General features: G+C 47.0%; 1 protein-coding gene across 1 annotated transcript in view; it reads left to right on the forward strand.

Annotated features, from left to right (window-relative positions):
- LOC141224329 (SH3 domain-containing kinase-binding protein 1-like) overlaps positions 1–20,851 on the forward strand; it is an 87,538-nt gene that overhangs the window by 64,974 nt on the left and 1,713 nt on the right. The window contains exons 3-5 of the mRNA XM_073666906.1: positions 7,545–7,657; positions 17,101–17,226; positions 18,914–19,167. Of these exons, the coding sequence (XP_073523007.1) occupies positions 7,545–7,657; positions 17,101–17,226; positions 18,914–19,167 (493 nt within the window). The remainder of the gene's footprint in view (positions 1–7,544; positions 7,658–17,100; positions 17,227–18,913; positions 19,168–20,851) is intronic.

The following is a 20,851-nucleotide window of genomic DNA, read 5'->3' on the forward strand; positions in this document are numbered from 1 at the left end:
CCTTTTTTAGGACCACTATACACTGGAAACGGGAAAGAAATGACCCGTTGCAATGACGTAACAGTAGGCCGGATCTACACGACCACACTTGCCAATAAACCTCCAAGCACCTTCTTGGACACATCAGAGCCCCGTCCACTCTACCTCAAACGACGCGCTTACCTCTACCCAACTGATCAGTTTTTGCGCGTCTAATCCAAAAATCGATACCCCAGGCCCAGCAACTCGTGTCTTCGGCTAATAAACCTCCCGCCCTATTCCTGCTGGGGGCGACCAACTCGCCTACTCTCATCGCCCCAAAAAAAGCTAAGGAAAAGGCTAACGTAAACAGAGCCGCCTCAAAAGTAGAACAACAAATCCTTTCCAAAACCAGACCTAACCTTTCCAACATACTAAACGTGACTGGCCTACGCTTATCCAAACTCTTGCTACCTTTTCGAAAACCTCTAAGTGCCTGATTGACCAAAAAGGATTTAGTAACATCAGTCAAACCCTGTAACTTGAAATTGAATGCGAGCCCAGCAACAAATTTACTAATTCTAGATGCCGACCACCCTAAGTCCGCAGCCTTACCAACCAAAAACAAGACTGCCAACGTCCTATCCTCGTCACTCTCTATCGCCCCCCAATGCGACACCCAAGTTACCACAGACAAACGAATCTGGGGGACCTATGAACAAAAAATCATCCAGGTAATGAATAACGGACTGCACACCTGCAACATCCCTGACCACCCATTCCAGAAAAGTACTGAAAGTTTCAAACAATGAACATGAAATAGAACAACCCATAGGCAAACACCTATCTAGGTAATAACCTTTGTTCCAAAAACAACCCAATAGCGGAATGCTAGCCGGGTGAACCGGAAGTAGCCTAAAAGCTGATTCAATGTCAGTTTTCACTAACAGTGACCCAGGCCCGTACCTACGAACCCATGACACAGCCGCATCAAATGATGTGTATTCAACTGAACATAATTCCGGCGCTATACCGTCATTGACCGAACAACCTTTTGGGTACGACAAATGCCGGATCAGGCGAAATTTATTTGGCTCCTTCTTAGGCACTACCCCCAAAGGAGAAATGATCACGCCTTCAACCGGTAGACTATCAAAAGGCCCTGCCATACGACCTAACTCAACTTCCTTTACTAACTTAACACCGACAACCTCTGAATGCAACAAAGCAGACCTCAAATTCTTAACAGAAAAAGGAACCGTATGGTCAGGAGGCGGGATCCTGAAACCCTCCAAAAAACCATCATTAATAATCCTGGCCTTCGATTGATCGGGATATCTACTTAGAAAGGGGGCCATCCCTAGCAGATTCACTGGAGTCACCCCCTTGACCGGTACCCACGACATCCTTCCTTTTCCTTTTTTGAAGCATTTTGCAGCCCCATGGGAGCTCCAGTTGCAATGGGAACAAACGTGCTTGAACTTACAGCCGTTCTCTTATTTGCACTAGCCATCATTAAATTGCCAGAACGTTCCCGACTTTTCTTTTCCTCCCTGTGCTCCCTGACTACCTCCCCCCTGTCCCGACGATTGACTCCCGCTTCCCCCGCTCCGGTGAAAGGACTGCCTGTATCTAGCAGGGGCCATCACTTTTAACCAAAGGCCAATATCTTTCTGGTCCCACTTAATCTCAGGCCGCACCGCCTTCCTGTGCCTGAATTGCTCGTCGTACCTCAGCCATGTTTGTCCCCCGTAAGTACGATGCGCTTCCCCAATCGCTTCTAAGTAACAGAATAGACAATTTTCAGGAAACTTTTCCCCAATGACACCAGCCAATATAGCGAATGCTTGAAGCCAATTTGCAAAAGTCTGAGGGATCAAGCGCCACCTGCGCTTCTCCTCCTCTTCCTTTTTGCTATTATCCTTCCTCCCCTTGTCTAAATTAAACTTCTCCAAGGGAAGGAGGGAGAAAATTTCGACATATTCATCACGCCAAATTTTCTCCTTCACCTCTTTTTTTAAATGTGCCCCCAGTGGCCCCTCGAAGCACACATACACCTCACCCTTTGCCCTATCATCCAGCTTCACCGTATCGCCCTTGTCCTTTTCCGTCTAAACCGATACTGAAACGCCCGTAGATGCTACCTCTGTGCCCGCCGCAGACCCTACCGTAACGCAACTGGGTTGCAGCAACACCTCCTGGCCTGGTAACCAAGCTCCTACGGGGGATGGACTTGCCCCACCCGCTGCACCGCTCTCCATTCTAAGCAAAATCTGTGACATGCTATGCAAGATATCCCTAATCCCCGATACCTCTGCACCCCCGGGACCACCTAAACTCCTCCCCCCTGGCCCTACAAACTGACCGCTACCTCCCCTTAGCAAAACAGCCCCTGCGGGCGACAAACAAGACATAGAATCATACTCACGCAGTTGCGCAGGTGCTGTGTCCCCGCCAGCCGGAATTCCTGAGTCCTGACGATCACCTCTTCCGTCACGATCACTCCTGGAATCGGATCCTTCTGTGTCCATTCGCCACTCAAGGCCCGCGCCCCTGGCCTCCGCGTCACCAGGGGGACCTGAATGGTCACGGATGCTGCAGACTGGCTTCTCCCTGACGATCGCCTCCCGCCAGACCGTCTTGCACTCCTGGATGCAGCTCTGGGCCTCCTCCGGCAACCAGACCCAGACGCACAGGCCTGGACGCTGCCAGGCAGAGCGGTGTCGCTACCCGCCGCTCCTTCCCTTCCGCGTCGTCCTTGTGAGCCAGGCAGCAGTGGTTCCCTGGACTGCTGCCTGCCCGCAGATGCTTGCCTCCCTGGTGTCATGGCGACGTCTCTGAGCTGGCCCACCAGGGATTCGACGGACGCCATTTCTGGGTAAATCACTCTGCTGCTCCTCAGGGAATGGCGGTTTTCCCACACTTTTCCCTATATATGCGCCTCTCCCACTACCCACCCCCCAACTTCCCATTATCCAATCCCCAAGGCTGCCTCATTCAAAAGGGGGGGGGGTGAAACCTCTAGACCAATCCCAGTCATGGGTGGCTTCCCCCTAGCTGTGCTGTCTCCAGCCCCCTCCTTGCTGATAGTTTTTGGTTTGCTTTCTTATTGCCTGTAGCATTTTACAAGATATGGGTATATTCTGTGAAACAGGAGAAGTTTATCTTGGGATATGAGTTTTTGAATGCAAGATTGTTGTAGATATGTGAAAGCTGACATTGATTTTGAATTTAAGGCTGCATTCACACTTTGCTTTTGCAGGGTTTTCTTCGTTTTTTTGTTGCTGCAATCGAGATAGAAATGGCAAAAAAATGCAATGCAGCTGCAACATGTGAACTTTTTTTTTATTTTACTTATAGAGCGTCATTAATTCCACAGCTCTTTACAGACATTATCAACACTATCCACATTGGGGGCTAGCAATCTAGATCCCCTATCAATATGTCTTTGGGGTGTGGGAGGAAACCCATGCGAACACGGGGATGTGGCGCCCCTGAGGGTTCGACCGCCACAGGAATGCTGCACTTCTCTAATGGAGTGTAGTGTTCCTCCTCTGAGGTAAGAACAGTGTGATGGTCAGGACCCTTCCTTCACATCCAACACCACACTTCTCCCACCAGAGGGGGCTAGAATGCACTATGTGCTGCCCTCCTGGTTACAGGGAGATTGGGGAACCAAGAGTTAGGGGAACCATTTAGTGGGTGAGGGTGGAGGACTCACATTTTAGTGACACTTTAAATTTCATATTTAATAAAAAGCCATCTTGGTTCATGGTCTTTTGGGAGGTCCTTTGGTCTTTGATCAGTCTTGGAACTGTGAACACTGTGATCTCCCACCCTGAGTGTGGATCCTGTGTGGACCTGCAGCGGATGGAGACACAGCCCTCGTACCTTGGCCTTGGGACGAGGGGCTGGCTGGAGATGATGAACGTCTCAGCCCGGTCAAGGACCATGACCAAGAAGGCCCGGAGCTTTAGAGTGTAGCTCCATAGCAAATGGATCCTAGGGAGGATGCAGACGGAGCGGTAGACGCCACCTGTCCTCGCCCACCTGATATTTTCAGAGGGATTCCGGCTGCAAGAGGGGTACCGGCCCCCGACACCCGACCTTGCTACTCCACGTCCTGGTCGGTAAGCCCGGTAGGCCCTGAGGATCCCACCGGGTATCGGAAGGAGCGGAGCTGCCACCCGTACCCTTTTTCTGAGAGGAGCTCAGAGGGAGACCCGGCCTATCCACACACACACAGACGGGAAAGGACCCGGTCTGAAGTCTAGGAAAACTCTGGTGCAGAATCCTGATTTAACACTGGACTTGCTCGGAGGTTGTCGGACCCCCGTCCCTGGTGGCCGCAGAACTCCGCGAGGAGCAGGGAGTCGCCTTCCTTCTGCCATCTCTTATGTGAGTAAAGCCTTGGAAGTTCACCCCTATGGCCTCCGGACTTTCTTTAATCGGCGCTACACCGCACGACACAGACTTTCTAGACTACTACCCCGCCTCCGTCCTGTCTCTCTGCCCTGAGGCCTTGCTCCGCCTGTGGGGAGTAGTAACAACGCCAGCTGCCCTAACACCAGGCCTCAGCGGACTGCGGCAGCGCTGGTGGCCTTCACCAGGTGCCACAGGTGGCGTAGTTGTAATCAGCCACTCAACCCGGATGAGCCCATACCATCCCTTTTAAATTGTGACGGCCCTGAGCACGGAGCGGGTCCGGGCCACGGCTGCACCCCATCTCTCCATCTTAGGACCCGACTCCGAGTCCCCCATCTCCCAGGGTAAAGAAAAGGGCTTCCGAGAAGAGGCGTCACAGGGAGAACATACAAAATCCTACATTCATGCAATAATGAACCCTTCAAAAATGTTTTAAAATATAGCATCAACCACAAGTATTAACTTCTATCTATTTTAAGGGTTATTCCCATCTTCAAAGTCAGGTATAATTGGAAAGCGCTTGTAAAAACAAGCAACTTTCTAATTTACTATTTATTTAATGCGGCTCAAGCTGACAATATAAACTTAGCACATAGACGGGTAGATATATTTAGTGGTACAAATCACTGCCTCTTTTCTTGAGAAACTGAAGTTTAAAGGGAATCTGTCACCTGTTTTTGCTCTGTAATTTGAGAGCAGTATGATGTAGGGGCTGAGAGCCTGATTCCAACGATGTGTCACTTACTGGACTGTGTTTTGCTGTTTCAGTACAGAGTTTTATCAGCAGGAGATTATCACTATAGGACAAGCTGCCCGCATGCCTCCTAGGCCATCCACACACCCCAACATTGAATGGCAGCTTTTTGTCAATATACATTGGCAGCTTTCTGTGTACAATCAGTGGTATGGGCTGGATTACATAGGGCTCAACATTTCAAGGTCTGCTAGACCTTTAGCAGAGAAAATTGTGACTCTATCATAAGTGCTGGACCCAGTAACTAAGTTATACATTGCTGGAATCAGGGTCTCTGTTCCTACATCATGCGGCTGTCACATTACGTAGCAAAAACCTGCTGATAGATTCTCTGTAATCATATATGCTTATTATAGTTCACTGTGCACCCTTAGAGTGGTCTAGAGGCTCAGTGCACCGTTCCGTACACTGGTTTTGCATGCCCCGCCTCCCTCATTAGTGATCGACAGCGCTGCCTTGCCTGGAGCTAGAACTGTCTGCAGAAAAAGCTCAGGCTGACAGTCACCAGTGAGGGTGCAAAATCAGTGGGAGATCGGTTTGCAGAGCCTCTTGGTCACACTAAGGATGCATCAAGCTTCCTAATTTGCTTATTTGATTAAGCTTCAATTACTGCAGAATAGAGGCAGGATTTGGAACTATAGGTGTAATTTTTCGAGTGACTATATCCCCTACAGGGTTTTGTTTTATAATGTCAGATTGGGCTGACAGATTCCCTTTAATACCTGCCCCCTGATAATTAAAATTGCATTTTTTTATTGTTTACTGTTCATAGCCTAGACAGTAGCAGTGGCTAAAGATGCACTTACAAGCTCTTACATAGTGAGCTTGCAAGCACTGCACTGAAACTGGACAGGATCTTTGGAACTTGCTATTAGTTCCGATTCTGGCCAGCTTCAGTACCACTGCACTTCTTTAATGCTGCCTCATATAACATCAGGGAGCGCTAGATTCACATCTGGCCTGAACTGTCAATCAAGCAGGAGCGCACTGCTTCTTAGCAAGTAGGTAGCTGTGAGCCTGGAGAGCGGTGCGCTCCTGAAAATAAATCACGGGACAAGCCCTTTAATTCAATTTATGTTGTGCACCATTTTATTTGACCAATAAATAACAGATTAGCAGAATTTCGGGTGCTGCTAACACACCCTCCAGGAATGCATTAGGGCAAGCATAACTAGCGGATTGCCAGATATAGTGGTGCTCATCTTGAGATAAAACAGTACAAAATTATGAGCAAAAACAGCATGAAAAACTGAATGAGAGCGACACTCACAATTGATACGTGAAAATACAGCACAGTATTGTGGTCGTCATATGAGGAGACATAAAGACAGTGCCGGACTGGGGTGCCAAAGGCCCACCAGTAACATTGACTTTGGGGGACCCACTTTTCAACTGCATGCAAATATTACACTACCCTTGTTCACAAATTTACCTATACCTCTATATAATAATAAACTGGGTATTTTGGTGAATGAATGATGGTATGCTGCTTTTTTTCTGTTCCAAGTGAATTATGCCAAGTACTGCCCATATAGTGGAGTTGGGGCCCACCAGAGGATTTCCCTGCTGCCCTATGGGCCAGTCCGAGCCTGAATAAAGAGGAATGTAAGCGACAGCTGTTTCGCATAAACTACACTTCTTCAGGCTCAGCCGGAAAAAGCGTAGTTTACGTGAAACAGCTGTCGCTTATTTATGTCTTTATGTCTCCTCATGTGACAACCACAATAAAGTGCTGTATTTTCATGTACTAGTGGTGAGTGCCGCTCTCATTCAGTTTCAATCTGTTTTTGCTCACCATTTTATTTGCAAATTCTTATGAATGACAGTAAATCACGTCTTATAAAAGCGCTTTGTGTTTTTTAGCCCACTGAAATTGGCATCAGAAACTGTTGGCCAAATGTAAAATTCTGCCTTTTTTTACCATCCTTGGCCATTTATTGGCTGTGTTCTTTTGTGCAAAGAACTGGGTAGATGGGACAGATAATAAGTTGAAATTTCGGCATGTGATGTATTTTAGTCTGTGTTGGTCATCGGTAGCCCAGCAGTTATAGATTAACGTACATCATTACAACTAGAAATCCTATTTATACAAGCAATACATATAAAAACCCAGGATACAATGATTAGAATAGTGTAGAAGCTTCATGGCAGTAGATCACTACGTTGTGGGAAACCTCTGCTCCTGAATGGAGTAAATCTATAACACGAGGCCGATCTCATCATAGAACAGAAGTTCCTCCTGGTTCTTTATATTTCTGGGGAAGTCGACTGAGTACTTATAATACTGATGAAAAGAATAAATGGCCGTGTATAAGACAGAGAAGCTGTTTGACCGTATCCAACTTGAAGAGAAAGAGATGTCACTTAGTTGATAGATTTGTTGCCATATCTGTATTTTATCTGTTAGATGTTGAAGGCTTTGATTCCCTTGTGTCAACTGGAGAGAAACTTAGTCCTCCTACTGCTTCAAGGCCTAAATCCAGCGGGAGACGTCCACCTTCCCAGTCTCTGACGTCGTATGTATGTGCCGCAATTCATGCTCCACACAACTAAATGCTGCTCATGACTAAGGGACGGCCTATAATGCAATCTACAGAAGTGTCCTACAGAATAGGAGACCTGAGCGGCAGGGATCACTTTACACCACTGACAGACCCAGCCTGATACATTCTTCTCATTATTCTGTTTGTCCTGGTTATAAGTCGTCACTCTCCTGAACCCAGCTGCTAAATGTATAGACACGTGCAATTTTCAAGGAGTGTAAAGACTTCTCATGAGTACAGATGCCTTAAAGGGAAGGTGCCATCAAAAAAAAATGTTTTCAACATTTGCGAAAACGTAAAGTATTATTGTTTTGATTCGTTTCTCCAATATTATCTTATTTTTTTAATGGAGTAAAATATGAAAAATAATTTAAAAAGTTTGACATGTTCCACTTTGAAACACTAGGGGGAGCCGCTACTGAAATTTGGCATGAAAACCTTGTGTAGAGCTGGCATGCATTACGACTGCTGAAAATCTGGGCTGGATTTGCTCCATGTCTGATGTCTCCTCCTCCCCCCTCCCTTTCTGGGTGTTTACAAATGGATAAGAGACAATGAAGTTTAGGAATTAGGATCTCTCACAGTGAGGAGCCATTTTGTTGTAGACACAAAGTGATACCAACACACAACTACATGCAGATCCTTATGCAGCAAGGTCTGATATTAGGCTATGTGCCCACTTTGCGTAAATTAAGCAGAAATTTCTGCATCATTTCCACATCCCCCTGCTGCGGGAAAGCACAAGCCTAATTCACATGCGTTTTCCCGCAAAACACAAGCGCAAATCCAGCGTTTTTGCATGCATTTTAGCATGCACATTGTCAAGAGCTTTCCAAGCGATATTAGCATCACTTGGAAAAGTGCTTGACAGGTTGGTCACACTGCATAGTGCTTGACAAGTGTGACCAACTTTTTACTATTGATGCTGCATATGCATGTAAAAAATAATAAGTCTCCTCACCGCTTCTCCCCGGTAACTTTGTTCCCATAGATACAGAGCGGCAGGACCTGTGAGGACCTCACGGTCACATGACCGCAGCGTCATCGCAGGCCATTGCCGCAATGCATCTCTGGGTCCGGAGGCAGCGGCGGTGAGGAGATTGTGGGCTGACAGAGGGTAAGTATATTGATATTTATTATTTTCATTATTTTTTTACAACAGGTTTTATGGTACCTGGGCCTGGAGGTGAGTCTCCCCTCCTCCAGACCCGGGTACCATACACATATTGAAGCGCACAATATACACATGGTGGGCATGGACATACGCATAAGGCGGCGATTACACCGCGTAACCGCAAAATTAATGGACATGCTACGTGTTTTTACGCAGCGATAATACGCAGCATGTGCTCATGACTTGCGTTCTCACATAGGGGACCATGGGGGGCATATATTCTAGCGTTTTTCAAGTCTTTGCGCTGCGTAATTTACGTGAAAAAAACTCTTAAACGCTATGTGGGCACACAGCCGTAGACACATAGTGATACCAACACACAACTACATGCAGATCCTTATGCAGCAAGGTCTGATATTAGAGCGTCAGCTCTGCGGCCCAGGCCTGGATATACAGGAGTATATAGTACAGAGCGGTCACTGAGGTCTGATATTAGAGCGTCAGCTCTGCGGCCCAGGCCTGGATATACAGGAGTATATAGTACAGAGCGGTCACTGAGGTCTGATATTAGAGCGTCAGCTCTGCGGCCCAGGCCTGGATATACAGGAGTATATAGTACAGAGCGGTCACTGAGGTCTGATATTAGAGCGTCAGCTCTGCGGCCCAGGCCTGGATATACAGGAGTATATAGTACAGAGCGGTCACTGAGGTCTGATATTAGAGCGTCAGCTCTGCGGCCCAGGCCTGGACTGAATATTGTCCTTGTGTTCTTACTATTTATTTTGTATATAATGTATTTAAATGTTTCAGTTTTATTTAGTAATTTGCATTTTCATTATTAATGCAAATATAAAGGGTCGCTGGTCATGTGACCTCTCATGTTATGGATTAGGTACCAGTGACAAGTAACAGTAGAATAGTGACTGCAGCTCTGGAGGTGACTGGAGGATAAGACGTGCTGTCTTATTCTTCAGTCACCTCCAGATCAGAATTCACTATTCTGTTACATGATGACACAGAATAGTGAGCGCAGCTCTGGAGGTGACTGGAGGATAAGACCAGATGTAACAGCAGAATAGGGAGTGCAGCTCTGGAGGATAAAACCAGATGTAAAACCAGATGTAACAGCAGAATAGTTACCGCAGCTCTGGCAGATAAAACCAGATGTAACAGCAGAATAGTGACCGCAGCTCTGGAAGTGACTGGAGGATAAGACCAGATGTAGCAGCAGAATAGTGACCGCAGCTCTGGAGGATAAGACAAGATGTAACAGCAGAATAGTGAGTGCAGTTCTGGAGGTGACTGAAGGATAAGACCAGATGTAACAGCAGAATAGTGACCGCAGCTCTGGAGGATAAGACAAGATGTAACAGCAGAATAGTGAGTGCAGCTCTGGAGGTGACTGGAGGATAAGACCAGATGTAACAGCAGAATAGTGACCGCAGCTCTGGAGGATAAGACAAGATGTAACAGCAGAATAGTGAGTGCAGTTCTGGAGGTGACTGAAGGATAAGACCAGATGAAACAAAAAATGAATACAAAAAAAAACCAACTGCGGCACCTTCACTTTAATGCTGTGAAAATAAGAAGGAAGCTGGGGATGGAGGAAACTCAAATGGTCCCAAAGGGTAGACTATAATAAAAAGCGCAACACAGCACTTAGCTAACATATTAGTGTTGTTCTCTAGTCAATTCATTTTCACTAAAGAAGGGGGCTGGAGGCAAGGAACCTAGATGGAAGCCCCACATGACCGGGAGGGGACAGGAGGGTGTAATTTGAACTTAAAAGGATAGGGATTGGATATAGGTTGAAGGGCGGGCATTTGAGGGGGGGGGGGGGATAGATAAAGCAGAAAGGGTGGGGTGAGAAACGGTCAGTTCAGAGAAGAAAGCATTGGAAAAGTCCCAGAGACAAGAACAATGGAGAAAGTCCTTTTGTGTGAAGACACTTACCAAGAATATGGAAACTGTAGATTCCTTGAGCGCAAGACTGAGGGAGGCTGCAAGATCCAGAAGTGGAGGGTGGCTGGAGTCCCAGCTGTCTGATTTGCTGGGGAGTGATGGGGCAGAAGCACCTCCATCAAGATCTGGAAGGGCCAGCAGGAGGACGAGGCCCCCCGTTAGGATTTCTCCGGACACGGTTAGTGCGGGCAGCAGGCGCAGGCCGCGGAGCCCCTCAGGGGACCCTGCGTCCGGTGAGCGTGTTGTTGGAACTCCCCGTCAGCGTGCCCGCCGCGGCAGGAATCCGCCTAGCCGCCCTGCGGGCTCCATCTGCAGTGTATCGCAGTCCTCAACTGAAAGAACCCGGTCGGCTGTGCTGCGGCCTGCTCCGGTGTCACGCCGCAATACCAGGGCCCGGGCCGCGCCAGAAGCAATGCCCACGATACAGCCACGTCAGCTTCCGGTGGGCGGGACATCACCGGAAGTGCTAGCAACGTCACTTCCGGAACCGGCATCACGTGACGGGGCTACTCAGGAAGTCTTCGACGGAGATATGCACATGCCCCCCAGTTCAAGAAAAGGCACCAATTCAAAGCGCCGTGACCACAGAGGACGCGTAGCGGGGGGAGCAGCAGAAGGATCATTTGCACGGCAGGTACACGTGGCGATGCTCCAGTCGGGGTGCCTGCTAGAAACAATGGGACAGGGATGCAGCAGCAGAATTTCACGGGCAGGCAGCGGCAATTTGAAGATCTGCTGCCTGGCTCGATGCAACACATTCAAGGCGGTGGAGCGGCGGGCATTAGCACTGGGATGCCTGGCAGTCAAACTTGGAACACGACAGGCCGGACACGAGAGTCGGGGTCTGGAAATCAAGGAAGGTCACGGACGGCAGGAAGGACCAGAGCCAGGATTGACTGAGGATGAGCAGCGGAGACGGCGGCGAGTGCTCAGGTCCCCCCTGGTGACGAGGAGGACAGGGGCGCGGGCCTTGCGCTGCAGCAGGAGTCGGACGGATCGGAGACTGGGGAGGATAGAGGTGAATCCAGGCGTCGGCAGGACACAGGAATTTTGGCTGGCAGGGACACAGCACCTGCGCAGCTGGGTGAGTTTGCTTCTATGTCTTGTTTGTCGCCCGCTGGGTCATTACTGTATGAGGGAGTTGATAGGCAGTCGGCGGGGCCCAGCGGGCAAAATATTAGGGGAGGTTGCGGGTCTGATATAATGGGTCTTAGAGACATTTTGTTTAATATGTCGCAATTTTTGGCTAGAATAGATAGTGGGGGGAGTTAATCAGGGTGGATTGGCATCCGCGGCAGCGACGTGGGTGCCTAGTCAACCGGTGTCTTTGCAGGTGGGAAGCGAGATGGGCAGGTCGGGGGTCAGTGCAGACATTATACCTTCTGGGGTATCGGTTTGTGTGCAGACAGAAAAGGACAAGGCGGATAATGTAAGACTGGGCGATAGGGCAAAAGGGGAAGTTTATGTGTGCTTTGAGGGGCCGTTGGGGGCACACCTAAAAAAGAGGTAAAGGAAAAAATTTGGCGGGATGAGTACGTAGAGATTTTTTCCCTTCTTCCATTGGAAAAGTTTAACCTGGATAAGGGAAAAAGGAATGAGAGTAGAAAAGAGGAGGAGGAGAAGCGTAGGTGGAGGTTGATTCCTCAGACGTTTGTAAATTGGTTACAGGCTTTCGCAATATTGGCTAGTGTTATTGGGGAGAAAGCTCCTGATAATTGCTCAGGCTTATTCTGCTAGCTTGATGCTATCGGGGAGGCCCAGAGGACTTACGGGGGTCAGGCGTGGTTAAGATATGATGAGCAATTTCGGCAGAGAAAAGCAGTCCGACCGGAGATCAGATGGGATCAGAAAGACATTGGGTTGTGGTTGAGGGTTATGGCTCCAGTGAGGTATGGGCAGTCCTTTCACGGGAACAACAGTAGCGGGAATCAATCAGCGGGACATGGGGGAGGTAGTAAGGGGGCGCAAAACATTAAAAAGGAAGCGGGAACTTGCTGGCAATTTAATGATGGCCAATGCAAGTACGGGAACTCCTGTAAATTCAAGCATGTGTGCTCCCATTGTAATGGAAGCTCACATAGAGCATCAAAATGCTTTAAGAGAGGAAAAGGAAAGCCGTCGGTGGTTACCGGTCAAGGGGGTTACTCCGGTGAGGGTTCACGCGATGGCCCCCTTTCTAAATAGGTATCCGGATCAGTTGAAGGCTAAAGTTATTGAGGATGGGTTTTTGGATGGTTTTAGAATACCAGCTCCTGATCATGTAGTCCCTTTTTCGGTTAAAAATTTAATGTCGGCTCACCGTTATCCAGAGGTGGTTAAGACGAAGTTAGCTAAAGAGGTTGAATTGGGCAGGATGGCGGGACCGTTTCAGGAATTGCCTAGCAACAAGGTGATTATTTCACCGTTAGGAGTTGTGCCCAAGAAAGAGGTGAATAAGTTTCGCTTGATTCAGCATTTGTCATACCCTAAAGGGCTTTCAGTGAATGATGGCATTGCGCAGGAGTTGTGTTCGGTCCAATATACATCTTTTGATGCGGCGGCACAATGGGTACGGAGGTATGGGCCAGGCTCGTTGCTAGCTAAGACTGATATTGAGTCTGCTTTTAGGTTGTTGCCAGTTCACCCGGATAGCATCCCGTTGTTGGGATGTTTTTGGGAAGGGGAGTATTATGTTGATAGATGTTTGCCAATGGGTTGTTCAATTTCGTGTTCTTTGTTTGAAACTTTCAGTAGTTTTTTGGAATGGGTAGTGAAGGACCTGGCTTCTGTGAAGTCGGTCATTCATTATTTGGACGACTTCTTGTTTATAGGTCCCCCGCAATCATTGTTGTGTAGGAATTTGTTAGGTACTATGGAGTGGGAGGCAGAGCATTTTGGCGTACCTTTGGCAGTAGAAAAGACGGAAGGCCCTTGCACAACCCTAAGTTTCCTGGACATTGTAATTGATACTGAAAGGATGGAGTGTCGGTTACCAGATGATAAATTGATTTTGCTTAAACAGGAGGTCGATAGGATCGGGAGATTGCGCAAGGTGACACTGAAGGAGTTACAGTCACTGTTAGGGCGTTTGAATTTTGCGGGCAGGATTTTGCCAATGGGCAGAATATTTTGTCGCAGGTTGGCTGGAGCAACAGCAGGAGTGCGGGCTCCGCATCATTTTATTCGCTTAAATAAAGAACACAAGGAGGATCTGAAAGTTTGGAAGTTGTTTCTGCAAAATTATAACAGAAGATCGTTAATACAGGAGGAGTTTTTGAACAGTTATGATTGTGAGATATTTACGGATGCTGCAGGAGGTGCTGGTTATGGGGCATACTGGAAAGGGCGGTGCAGTGTAGGTGAGTGGCCGAATTTGTGGAAAGAGAGGGGTCTTACGAGGAACTTGGCATTTTTGGAGTTGTTTCCTATTGTTGTGGCGGTGAATATTTGGGGGGAGTGTTTTGCCAACAGGAGAATTCGGTTTCACTGCGATAACATGGGAGTTGTATCGGTCATCAACAGTTTGTCGGCCTTGTCGCCGCCTGTGATTAGGTTGCTGAGGGAACTTGTACTTTGTTGTCTTAAGTTGAATGCTTGGATTACAGCAGTCCATGTGCCAGGTGTAAAAAATTCCATAGCAGATGCCTTGTCTCGTTTTCAGTGGGATCGTTTTCGGGCACTAGCACCAGAGGCAGAGGACGTGGGTCAAGAATGCCCTTCGCGGTTATGGCAGATGGTTATGGAGGAGTGGGACGGTTAATACAAGAGTCTATCACAAGGCAGACCTGGGCATCATACGAGGCATCGTTGCGAGTATGGCAAAGTTGGATTCGGGAGTGGGGTGGAGTGAAGAGTGAGGTAGATAGAGAGACGGCTGTGTTGTTTCTGCTGGGAAAGGGCGGCAGAGAGCGGATAGTCGATTTCAAAAGTTGGCAAGTTTGTGGCAGGATTAGCATTTGGTTTTAAATTGCTGGGTACGAAGGATGTTACGAAGGCCTTTTTGGTGAAGCAAGCTTTGAAGGGCTTTAGGAAAGGAGGTAAAGTGTTGGATAAACGTAGGCCGGTAACCTTTAGTATCTTGGAACGTTTGGGTTTGGTAATGGATAGGATTTGTTGTTCATTTTTCGAGGCCACATTGTTTAGATTGGCTTTTGCTTTGGCATTTTTTGGTGCACTAAGGGTAGGTGAATTGGTGGCACTAAGCAAGAATAAGGTTGGGGGTTTGTTTGCTGAGGATATGAGCGGTCGAGATGGGGGCATTGAATTTTGGATAAGACGGGGGATGACAGATCAATTGGGCAGAGGAAAACGTGTGGTCTTAGGTGAGGTTAAGGGATCTTTGGTTTGTCCTAGGACATGTTTAATGGCTTACTGGCAGGTTTGGTCAGGGAGGAAGGGCCCATTATTGTGTCATGAAAATGGTGAATTTTTATCGCGTTTCCAGTTTATAGCAGTGTTTAAGAAGGGTATTGCTGAGTTGGGCCTTAGCCCTGAGGTATATGGGTCACATTCCTTCAGAATTGGCGCGTCATCGGAAGCGGATGGTTTGGGGTTAGGCAAGGAAGTGATAAAACGCATTGGGAGATGGAGTTCCGATCGATACCTGTCTTATGTAAGGAATTAGGCATTCGGTCTAATGTAATTATCTTTTGGTTTTAAATATTTTTGGTTGTCTTGTTGCAGGTGGAGTCCCGTTGTTAGTGTGGATTATGGGGCACTCTTTTGTCCACTGGGGGGCACTGCGGGCGGACGTGAGGCCCGACGGTAGGCAATTGGGCTTCAGCCGAGAGCAAGCCGTGGTTCTGTGGTTGGGTTTCCGAGGGATGGTGTGGAGAAGAGTACTGCCAGAGTTCCATAAAGCAGCTCATTTGGATCGGGCATCGGATATTTTAGTGCTGCACATGGGAGGGAATGATTTGGGGGCTCGACCGGTCAGGGAATTGATGAGGGACATTAAAATTGATCTTTTAAGGCTATGGAGATCGTTTCCTGAGGTGTTGACTGTTTGGTCTGAGGTGGTGCCCAGAAAAACATGGAGGGAGGCCAGATCATTGAAGGGAATTAATAGGGCACGTATAAAGTTGAACAGAGCCATATCAGCTTTTGTTAACAGGAATGGGGGAGTAAGCGTACGGCATCTTGATCTGGAAGCGGGAGTTGGAGAATTTTGGGCAAAGGATGGCGTGCATTTGAATGATATACGCATCGATTTATGGGCATTGGCCATACAAGGCGGGATTGAAAGGGCTTTGGCGGTGTTGGGGCGCTCACGAGCCTGAGGTGGTCAGGGCTGTTCGTTTGTGGCGGGTGGGGGGGTTGTGGCCAAATTCATCCAAAGAGAAAATTACAGGTGCAGTGTTTTATTTGGTATGGGTGAAAAGGGGAGGGGGAATGTGAACCATGGAACCCGGGTTGGCCTTACATGGTCAAGAAGGGGGCTGGAGGCAAGGAACCTAGATGGAAGCCCCACATGACCGGGAGGGGACAGGAGGGTGTAATTTGAACTTAAAAGAATAAGGATTGGATATAGGTTGAGGGGCGGGCATTTGAGGGGGGCGTAGATAAAGCAGAAAGGGTGGGGTGAGAAACGGTCAGTTCAGAGAAGAAAGCATTGGAAAAGTCCCACCCACCCCTTTTTTCGGTTGTTTGTTAGTTTCTTTTAAATTGCATTGGAAAAGGGCGGGTTTTGTAGGAAGAAGAACAGGGAGGTCTAATAATTAGGGTGTATTAGGAGGGGTTTTATATATATATATCTATATCTATATATATATATATATATATATATAAAAAAATTTTAGTGATGTGTTAAGATGTCTTTGTCGCAGTGGCTGGCGGGGGGGGGTTGGGGTTCTTGGAGTTGGCACGGAAGTGTCGGTAAAAAAGGAGATTATCAAGTTACAGGCATTGGCTTGATTAAGGGGGGTGATCTGGCATTTTGGTTTTGGGGGCTCTGGACGGGGTTTTACCCTGGGAGCTTTTGGTGCCCTTGAGCTGGCGTGGTACGGCTGAGGGTAACATGGTGGTTCAAGTACAGTTTGGTTTATGCCAGATCAATTTTTTAACTCCAAGAACCCTTACCCTTGTTATTATAATGTTTATATGTTTAATATTGTTGTTTGTTAATAAAACGGCCGCTGTGGCCAAATTTATCCAAAGAGAAAATTACAGGTGCTGTGTTTTATTTGGTATGGGTGAAAAGGGGAGGGGAATGTGAACAATGGAACCCGGGTTGGCCGTACACGGTCAAGAGTCTCTTTATAGCTGTGCTGGTAAGAATGGAGATGGCTGGCTTATTACGCATCTTCTTGTCATGTAGGAAATATTGTTACAATCAGTATACTTTTATTCACTACGATCTTTTGTAGTCCTCCCTTTCCAGTCCTGATTTCTTTGACTCTCCAAGTCCAGAAGATGACAAGGATGATATCAATCACCTGTCACAGAGACCTATAGACTCATCCAAGAAAGCCCCACGTAGTCTTACATCACAGGTAAGTAAGGGGAGCGTGCTCTCTGTTGTGGATCAATACAATTAGGACTGGGAGGGTTAAAAGTCAATCTGTAATCTTACCATGGAGGAAAGGTGTAGATGATCCATGCTTATCGGGGAGTATAGCAATATAGCTGCCTACTGTAGCTGCTCTATTTCCTGCTGCGCTGATGGTCCCTAATGTCACGGGTGTACTCTCTTCCCTTATAAAAGCTAAATAAGTAATTGTGGGAAAACCTTTTTCTAGAAGTAGATTTTTACCATTTTATCATAGATTGCATGCTTTAAGGCATTGTCCAACTTGACTAAGTTATTACCCATACATGCATGGAATGGTGATAATTTGTTGATTAGAAATTATCAAAAAGATTTGTAGGACCCTAGTCCAGCTGCCATATTGGTAGTCCATGGCTGCCAGAGCAGAGCCCTGTGAACCTCCTCCTACCTGCTGGTGTTCCCAGTGTCTCTTCTGATCCGTAGGCCTGGCTCACTGTCATTGTTCTGGTACAACGCACACATGACACTTAGCCAGGCCTGCCGATCAGAACAAGCACCAGGGATCCTGGCCGTTAAAAGGAGGTTCACAGAGCTCTGCTCCGGCGGCCATTGACTACTGAAGTAGTCGTTGAACAAGGATCCCGCAAATCTTTTTGATCATCTCTATTGCAGATTGCTTGAGGTCCCACTGCTGTGATTACCACACTCTCAAGATATGAGCACAGCACCACTCCATTCATTGTCTGTGGAACTCTGGCAGGCCATAGAAATTGAATGGAGCAGCAGTGCACATGCACAGCCATCATTCAAATCCTGTACATAGGTGGTAACTTGCTACTTGGGACAACTCCTTCAAAGGAATTATCCTACAAACGAGGTGCGGACATATCATTGGTGCAACCTATGGGGCCGCACAGGGGCCCAAGAGATAAGGGGGCCCATTTCTACCTCCAAAGCAGGTGCAATTTTGCATTCTTAGGAGCTCTTGGACTGCAAAGGGCCCATATATTGTTCTTGTACCCGGGCCCTTTTCTGTCTGTATACACCAGTGCTACAAACAACAGGTGATTATATGATGATGCAGGGTCCAACTGCTGGGAGTCCCACCAATCCTGAGGACTGTATTTCACATGTGAATGGAGCATTAGGGCATATGCATGACCGCCGCTCTGTTGACTGCCTATGGCACAGGTGGTCACACATACTGCTGTTCCACAAAACCATAGAAGTGAATGGAGCTGTGGTCACACACTGTGGTGCACTGCTGCTCCATATTGCAGAAATAAGACCCCTGTTCTCATGACTGGTGGAGGTCCCAGCAAACAGACCCCCAGTAATCTTACATTTATCCCCTATCTAATAGATAGCTTATGCTGCATTAGCCAAGTCAGCTCTGTACCATCTATGGGGGTCACTGTATACATTAGAATATTAAATGAAAGTGTTTTTTTTGTGTTTTTTTTCTCGTTAATCAGAGCATTGCCTATGACTGAGCTGTAATTGTGGCTGCAGTTGTGCCTGCATTTTCTTAATATCTTTCAATAATGAAGACCACCTAATAGCACATATAATACCGCTGTATTTAGGTAATGATTTACCAGCATATGGGAAATATTCATTTATGATTACTACATGTGTCCTTTTAATAATAACAGTTTTCTGTACATATTCAGTGTATTCCTGTCTTGTAGGTACCAGAGAACAGAGCTGCATTGCCCCCCAAACCAGGAGGCTTGATTTCAAGTGTTAGTTTCTCACACGGCGCTCCTGGAGCCCCATCAGCATTTCACATTGTCACCTCAAGTAGTCACAGGTCAAACTCTCCGTCCTTTGGTAGCTCCGATGCAAGACACACAGTTGAGCATGGCCAGTCATCACTAGAAGAGCTGCAGGCACAAGTCAAGGAGCTTCGAAGCATCATTGAGACAATGAAGGACCAGCAAAAGTAAGCTTTATTATACCAGATGCCGGCAGCCGGGAATTAAAGGACTTGTTCTGATTTAATGTTTTTGTGTAAAGTTTCAAAAATGTCATGGATGACTTTTTTATAATGTGCAAACCAAATGAATGGCTATCATGTCATACATAGATAGCCCGAGTCCACAAGATGGAGAGCCGCTGCTTGTCAGGGCTCAAAAAAGAGGTTCCCTGGAGGTTGTCCTCTCTAACAGGTTTTCCTGATGAAAGAAACTCTTAAAATGTCATGATACATTGTATTATTTATGGAGTATTTGTTTATTAATAATTAATCCATACCATTTTTTCTCTGAGCGTGAATTCAGTCGGAGCTTATTTTCATCAGATCGGTGCTAAGAGACACTATAATTGTCACAGTCAGTGATTTCCATCTGGCTAAAAGAAGAATGTGCAAAAGACGAAAAACAAATCTGCAATTATGTTCAAAATATCAATTTAGCAGAGAATAGGAAGTAATTAACACAAACTATTCACACTCATCTAATAACAGCCTGTAATGGATGTTATAAGACTTCATTCAGCACATTGGAAGCAGACAATTTTGCTATACGTTCAGAAAATGGACCTTTTCTCTAGATGGATCTAAAGGTGCAGTGAGCAAATGTACAGCCATATACTTAGGTCCATTTACTATTAGCTTCCAGCATTAAAAGAAATGAGTTGAGATGCTGTTTATGACAGGGCAGAATAAAGCCTCAGACTGTGTGACTATATGACTATATTTTTGCTATAGTTTTTCATACTTTTTTACATTTAGTACATCACAGTTTGCAAGTTCCGTGAATGTACCTATCTTTCTTCTGCTGGTATATAGTGAGATCCACTGGGAATCTAAAACATTGGGACAATGCTCTAACAGGAGAAAAAGAAAAATGAGATCTTGTACAGTACAAGGTGTAGAAAAGGGCTCCCCAACCTGTGGCTCGCAGACCTATAATGTGTGGCTCGCGGCTGTGTGTCAGCTTGTTGCCTTAGCACCATGTCTAACAAACAGATATGAAGAGCAGGTCTCTAGTTCCTGACGTTTGTGAATAGCCCCATACAGAAGAGCAGGTCTAGATGCTCATATATAAGAGGTTGTCCACTACTAGGACAACCCTTTATCACTCTGAATGTTTGCCCTCGTTAAAATAAAAACCCCTGTCCTCACCTCCCGTGCTGGCGCAGTTCCAGTGGTGTCGGCACTCACGTTCTGGGGCTCTCGTGCGGTTATGTCACGTGAGCCCTGCACCATATCAATACTGGTGTCCTAGTCCTAGTAGTGGACAACCCCTTTAAGAGTTGGAGAGATAAATGAAGTCTGGAGATGAGACTGGAGATAAGATGATACTGCTAGTTAAAGGGTTGCTTGAAGTTGGATGCAATAATGTGGTGGGAGTGCCTGCTGCGAGAATACCGAATATGAGTGCGGTGAGAACCCCTGTATGTAAGCACACTGCCTTGGTTTTATTTCTATGGGGAAGTTCTGGCTGTTATTATACCAGTAATGGGGCTCTGGGTGTAACTACTGTGGGATAGGGAGCGGGATCTGGATGTCACTAGTCGGGGGGCTCTGGATGTTGCTCATGACCCTCTCTCAGAGCTGAATGCGATTCCCAAGGTAAGAAATGTTGGGGATCACTGATCTAGAATTACTCAGGCCTGAGTGCAAA

Source organism: Phyllobates terribilis, unplaced genomic scaffold, assembly GCF_046119375.1.
Source record: "Phyllobates terribilis strain yellow unplaced genomic scaffold, ASM4611937v1 Scaffold_390__1_contigs__length_1800157, whole genome shotgun sequence".
Classification (NCBI taxonomy): domain Eukaryota; kingdom Metazoa; phylum Chordata; class Amphibia; order Anura; family Dendrobatidae; genus Phyllobates; species Phyllobates terribilis.